Here is a 6,441-nt window from a genome sequence, read left to right as displayed (position 1 = left end):
GCAGCTGGGATGGCCGGTGGCGGCTAACTGGTGCCCAGCGGGAAGGTGGGCGAGTGACGCTCGGTGCCGATGGGACGCGAGGGAACCTCCGCGAAGCCGACGTGTCGCCGCTCTGGGGATGGAAAAACGGCGGGGTCAGGCGTGGGGTCCCACCGGCACCAGAACCACCGGGGAACGCAGGAGGATGATGCCCGGCGTACCCCCAGTGCCGCCGTCCTCCTGCTCCCGTCCCAGCTCCTCCTCGTCACCCTCCAGTCCCTCGGGGTCCTCGGGGATCTCCGACACCGTCAGCGACTTCAGGTCCTGCCCACGCTCCTCTATGCCGCCGGCGAAGGACACCTTCTGCCCGCCTGCGGGCAACGAGGCCGGTGGCCCCCGGGGACCCCCCAGCTCCGGGGTGACCCCGCTGCCTGTGCCCCGGCCCCGGGCGGCATGGGGGGGGACACGGGATCCCGAGCCCCAGCACCCACCCAGCATCCCTGGGCGAGGGGGCTGCAGCGGGCAGGTGGGCAGCCATGTCCCCCCGCCGTCCCCGTCCCCATCCCGTTACCTTTCCGTTTGTGCGCCTTGGGGCCGGCGGGGAAGAAGCTCCGCTCGGCTCTGACCTGACTTCCCGGGGCTTCTCAGGCGGGCGGCGATGAACCGGGGGCAGAGGAAGGCACGAGTGGCACCGGAGCACCACCGGAGCCGGCAACGGCCACGTCAGCCGAGCGGCCGGGGGTCCGGCTGGCATCAGCATGGCACCGGTGGGGGACAGAGATGCTGCCCGGCGGGGGGATGTGGTGGCCCCCGCAGGCCCTGCTCAGCCCAGGGTGAGCGGGCAGCGGGTCCAGGCAGCACTGCCAGCAGCCAGCCTGTGTCCCCTGGGGGCACCTACCCTGTCCCCAAGGGACGGTGGCACCCATCTCTGCACCCCTGGGCTCCAGCAGCCCTGTCCCCATGTCCCCGCATCCCCTGGGCTCCAGCAGCCCTGTCCCCTGGGCTCCATCCAGCATCCCTGTCCCTGCGTCCCCTGGGCTCCAGCATCCCTGTCCCTGTGTCCCCTGGGCTCCAGCATCCCTGTCCCTGTATCCCCTGGGCTCCGGCAGCTCCGGCCCCATGTCCCCACGCTCCCCCCCCCCGGCTCCAGCAGCCCTGTCCCCCTCACCAGGTTCGAGGGCACTGTCGGGGTCGCAGGCATGGGCCAGTTCGTGCTCCCCGTCATCAGCCTCCCCATCGGAGCTGTCACCCCCGGCCAGGCCACTCTCCAGGTGGGACTGCACAATGCGCTGCACCGCTGGGAAGGTGCCGGTGTCAGGACCCTGACTCCGGGCACTGGGAACACTGGGGTTTCCCCACGGAACCGCACAGCACCAGGAGAGACGTGGGGGTCCAGCCTACCCGGTTGCCCCCAGCCACCCCGCACAGCCCCCGTGCCTCAGTTTCCCCATTCAGATGGCGCCAGCCAGTACCTTTGAGCGAGGGCGGCGTGTAGGCACACGGGTTGGTCCTCTTTGGTTTAAGCAGGCAGCCCTCACCGGAGGTGCGCTGTAGGATGGAACGGCATTGGGGACGGGGTCCCCGGTGTCCCCCCATGCCGGGGCTCACCGCAGCCCCGGGGGACCCTGACACCCCATGGGGAGGTGGGGGGGGGAGTCTCACGATGGGGACCCCGGGATGAGGATGCTGCGATGGGGGTCCCGCAATGGGGACCCAAGGCTGACCCCTCCCCGAGGACAAGGACCCCGCCACGGGGATCCGGCGTTGGGGACCCTGGGGTGGTGTCCCCGTGATGGTCACGAGGCGGTTTGCACTGCGGCCAAACCCCACAGCCTGGCTTAGCTCCGTGTCCCCGTCCCCACGGCGCCAGCGCCGTGCTGGGCAGGGAACCGATAAGCGCCGGAGCCAGGCTGGGACGGGGCGGCAGGCACCTGGGCTGGGCCCCGATAACCCCCCCGGCACTGGGGGAGCCGTGGGATGGGGGAGTGGGGCTGCTCCGGGGGTCCTGGCACCCACTCACCTGGTAGGGCAGGGACTCGTCCTCTGGGTCGGCAGTGCCGGGGAGAGAAGGGTGAGCGGGACGGGGGCTGCCGGCACCCAACGGAGCCGGGCAGGTCCCTGCCCACCCCTGGACCCCCACTCCAGGGGGTTACCCTGCCTGCCAGGGAGCTGCCACCATGTCTTGTCCCACCACCATGCCCCATCCCTGCTACCCCATCCCGTATGTGACACCCTGTTCCCTCTCTGCCACCACGTCCCATTCCACATATCCCATACCATAGGTGACACTGCATCCCATCCCTGCCACCAGGTCCCATCCCTGCCACCAAGTGCCACTGTGAACATCCCATACCGTACATGACACTGCATCCCATCCCACTACCATGTCCCATCCCTGCCACCAAGTCCCATCGTGGGCATCCCGTACCATACATGACACCGTGTCCCATCCCTGCCACCGTGTCCCATCCCTGCCACCCCATCTTATCAGTGACACCATGTCCCATCCCTGCCACCACCTCCCATCCCTGGACCACGTCCCCTGCCACCACATCTGTCCCTCCCCTGTATCCCAGCCCCGGCCAGTGCCGGTCCCTGCCCCGCTTACCTGGGGAAGAGTGTTCAGAGAGCTGGAAGAGCATGGCCGGCGTGGGCCTCCGCCGGCGGATCTGGGACACAGTGGGGTGTCACCGGCCAGGGACACCCGGGGTCCCCTGTCCCCTGCCCTGCGCCCCAGGGCCGAGGCCCCATGCACGTGCCTGCACGCGTGTGAGCATGTGTATGCGTGTGAGCGTGGGTGCGAGCAGGGAGTGTGCGGGGCCGTGCACTCACCCGGCACGGGGGGTGAGCACCCAGCCCGGAGCCGCCAGTGGGGAGCAGGGGACAGGGGTACCCAGCTGTGGCCGGAGCGGGGGTCCCTGGGGTGGGGGTCCCCACTGAGCCACCACCGTGAAAGACACAGTGCCCCACAGAGGGGCCACAGCCCCATCCCAGGGTCTCCACAACATCCCCGGTCCCTCCCAGCCCCACAACGTCCCCAACTCCTGCCCAGCCCCTCTGTGGGGGCTCTGGGTCCGGTGTGTGCTGGGGACGTCCAGGGACAACTGGCTGGGGGTGGCTGCACTGTCCCCCAGTGTGTCCTGCCCTCTCTGTCCCATCCCTTCTTTCCTGTCCCACCCCTGTCCTCATCCTGTCCTCTCCATCCCATGCCTTCCCTTCTCTCCTGTCCCATCTCTGTCCCTGTCCCCCTGCACAACTCTCCCTCTGCAGGACCGCAGCTCATGCAGGAACCTTGGAGCTCTCTTGTCCCATCCCCGTCTCTCCCCCATCCCATCCTGTGCCCCCCATCCTGTCCTGTCCCTCCTGTCCCATGCCATCCCCTCCGATCCCCCTTGTCCTCCTCTCCCAGTCCCATGCCCTCCCTCCTGTCCCCTCTGTCCCCTTCATCCCCCATCCTGTCCCCTCCGATCCCCCTTATCCAGCTCTCCTGGTTGCATCCCATCCCTCCCGTCCCACTCTGTCCCCATTCCTCCCACAGGACCCAGCTCATACCAGCACCTCGGGGGTCTTCCATCCACCCCATCCCTCCCGGTCACACCGGGGGTCCCTCGTCGCCCCGAGGTCACCGGCAGCGCTGCCGGTGACCTTGGGGCCACGAGGGACCCCCGGCGTGACCCCGTACCCCGATATCCATCCTCACCATCTCGACGGCGCGGGGGTCCAGCTGGCTGGGGGGTGCCGGCACGGAGAACTGGATCTTCTTGCGATCCTTGGGGTCCATGGCCTCGACCGCGCGTCACCACTGCTGCCGGAGCAGGGGGGGTATTCGCCGCTGGTGCCGAGCAGAGTTTGATAGCACCCGGGGCTCGGTACGGCGAGGACTGAGAGCGGCGGGAGGTGGGGAAGGCAGAGCCGGTGAGGAGGAGGAGGAGGAGGAGGAAGGAGAGGGAGGGAGGACACGTCTCCTACCAGGCGCTGAATTATTCATTCCCCCGGGCAGGGGGGCTGAGGCCGCGGTAATGAGCCCTTGGGGAGCCCCTGAGGGGGTTCAGCCAACCCGTGGGGGGCCCTTAACCCCTTCCCTGCCAGGGGGGTGTCCCCTGACAGTGGTGGCCAGTCGGGACAGGATGGGACAGGGATGGGAACAGGTGCCTCCACGTGAGTCCCCATCCCTTGTGCCTCAGTTTCCCTGCAGAGCCGCAGGCTCGCAGTGGGGCAGGGGCACGGCCACTCTCACCTTTGGGTGGGTAGCGGGAAAATCCCCTCAGCTGCTCTGTGCCACCGCTCAGGCAGGGACGGGATCCCCCAGGGGATATGGCTGGGGAACATCTGTGGGGACACATCCCATCGCCTGTGTGCCAGGGCTTCCCCGCTGCCACCAGCTGCAGCCCCCGGGATGCCGGGATGTGCCAGAGGCAGGGGACCGTGCCGTGTCCGGGACTGTGCCCAGCTGCCCTGGCTCTGCCCTGGCTCTCAGCGGTTTTCCCGGTGGAAAATTCCACCAAACCCAAATTTTCCCCCAGGGAAAGCAGGGGCTTCCCCCCCCACTTCCCCCAGCCTCCAGCCCGGGCACCGCTGCTCGGCGCTGCATGTGCCGGACTCTGCCGTGGTCCTGCCACGAGGGACCTGGGCATCGAGGGCATCTCTCCCGGCTCCCGCTGGGGGAGCACAGCCGGGGGGTCCCCATGCAAGGGGACAGCAGGGTCACCGGCAGCCAGAGCGGTGGTGCCCATCCCCTCATGGGGTGTCCTGGCCAGGGGACGGGGACGGGGAGGTGTCGGTGGCGTTGGTGCTGAGGAAGCCGCCTCTGAGGAAAAACGAGGAAGGGGGAGCCGGGAGCTGGCTCCGGCCCCCGGATCTCCTGGTGCTCCAACGGCTGCGGGTGGCCGCGGGCCAGCAGCCGTCGCTCCAGCAAAATATTTACCCGAGTGGCACTGTGCCATGGACCAGCCTCCCACCCGCCCGGCCCTGCGCGGCAAAGCACGGCAAAGCCCAGCTCTGCGCGGCAAAGCTCGGCTCTTGCAAGGCAAAGCGTGGCAAAGCCGGGCTCTGGGTGGCCAAACTTGGCCCCATGGCACAGCACAGCCCCACACGGCAGTGCCCACCCCGCATGGGGACAACCCAGGGACCAGGGCACCAGCGGAGCCAGTGTCCCCATGGAGGGGATGATGGGGCTGAGCCAGGGGGACGAGGTGAGGTGTCCCTTGGTCACCCCATGCCCCGGCTGGCCCCGTGCCAGGGTCCCCTTGCCAGGCTCTGAGCATCATCCCCGTCCCCATCCCAGCGCGGGACCCGAGTCGTTATGGCAACTGGTTTCCCAGGCTCCTTTCCCGCTGCCATTCCCGTTCTTCTCTCCCGCGAAGGCGCCGTGCGAGGGGGTGGCCAGGCCCCCTCCCCTCCCTGCTCTGCAGCAGCGGCAGCACCCGCAGCCCCCCGGGATCGGCACACACCGCCCGCGCTCGCACCCACGCAACCTGCACCCGCGGGCGGCACCGCAGCTCGGCGCAGGGGGGTAACGCACAGGGCCCGGCACCCAGCATCATGCTGTGGAGGGGATACAGTGCCCGAGCCCCCTCCGTGCCACACGGCTCCGGGCACACGTGTGCCACGCGTGGCCTCGCTCCTCGCCATCAACCCTATCCTGGCACCGTGGGCACCCAGGCTGCTCCGCGGCAGGCAGGGGCAGAACCACCAGTGCTTGTGTCCGTGCCATGCCGTGCCATGCCGTCCCCATCCCCGTGCCGCGCGGCGGGGGCTGCAGCTCCGCGCAGCAGCGAATCCTCCCGCAGAGAGAGTAAAAATAGCAGCAGGTTTGGGGAAGCAGCGTTCACCGCCTCGCCCCCCGCCAGCGGGCACCGGCGAGGAGCGGGAGCCTTCGCCCACCGGCGGAGAAACGACGGGGCCGCGGTGTCGGAGGGGCAGGGTGCTGCGGGGCTGGGGCATCGAGGCGGACGGGGCAGCCCGGGGTGGGGGGACCGGGGGCTGCGGGGATGGGGCACCGTAGGGGTGGGGAAGCACTGGGGCAGGGTGCAGTGGGGACGGGGCATGGTGGGGACAGGGTGCCACGGGGACAGGGTGCCACGAGGACGGGAGCATCGTGGGGAGAGGGTACGCTGGGGACGGAGCGTGGCGGTGATGGGGTACACAGGGGACGGAGCATCGTGGGGACAGGAGGACACTGGGGACGGAGCATCGTGGGGACAGGCTGCTGTGGGGACAGGGCACCGCGGGGACGGAGCATCGTGGGGACAAGAGGACACGGGGACACGGATTGTCGGGTCCAAAAGGTGAGTGTCAGGGGGCGGGGCCTGTGCGGTGGAGTGGGCGGGGCCACGGGATGGGCGGGGCTCGGGCGGGGTGGGGGGGTGTCAGTGGGTGCTGGAGCCCCCCCAGTGCCCCTCACCCTGGGTATCCCCCTCCGGACGCCTGGGTCCCCTGCCCGGCCCTGCAGGAGGGGGTGCC

General features: G+C 69.5%; 1 protein-coding gene across 1 annotated transcript; it reads right to left on the bottom strand.

Moving 5' to 3' along the window:
- Positions 1-23: 23 nt before the first annotated feature.
- PPP1R1B (protein phosphatase 1, regulatory (inhibitor) subunit 1B) lies at positions 24-3,760 on the bottom strand. The gene is made up of 8 exons (XM_010585699.1): positions 3,680-3,760; positions 2,588-2,648; positions 2,000-2,022; positions 1,452-1,527; positions 1,148-1,276; positions 551-619; positions 201-350; positions 24-112 (listed from the first exon to the last, which is right to left on the bottom strand). The coding sequence occupies exons 1-8, from the start codon at positions 3,758-3,760 to the stop codon at positions 24-26; spliced, it is 678 nt and encodes a 225-aa protein (XP_010584001.1).
- Between the last annotated feature and the right edge of the window lie 2,681 nt (positions 3,761-6,441).

Source organism: Haliaeetus leucocephalus, unplaced genomic scaffold (assembly GCF_000737465.1).
Source record: "Haliaeetus leucocephalus isolate CR32 unplaced genomic scaffold, Haliaeetus_leucocephalus-4.0 Scaffold110, whole genome shotgun sequence".
Taxonomy (NCBI): domain Eukaryota; kingdom Metazoa; phylum Chordata; class Aves; order Accipitriformes; family Accipitridae; genus Haliaeetus; species Haliaeetus leucocephalus.
This window is presented reverse-complemented; position numbering and strand designations above follow the sequence as displayed.

Excerpts from the sequence above, each read along its gene's own strand:
- PPP1R1B (XM_010585699.1), bottom strand. The coding sequence starts at position 3,760 with ATGGACCCCAAGGATCGCAAGAAGATCCAGTTCTCCGTGCCGGCACCC. Across the intron at positions 2,649-3,679 it reads ACCCCCGCGCCGTCGAGATG|ATCCGCCGGCGGAGGCCCAC; the intron begins GTGAGGATGGAT and ends ACTGTGTCCCAG. Across the intron at positions 1,277-1,451 it reads CACGCCGCCCTCGCTCAAAG|CGGTGCAGCGCATTGTGCAG; the intron begins GTACTGGCTGGC and ends GCACCTTCCCAG.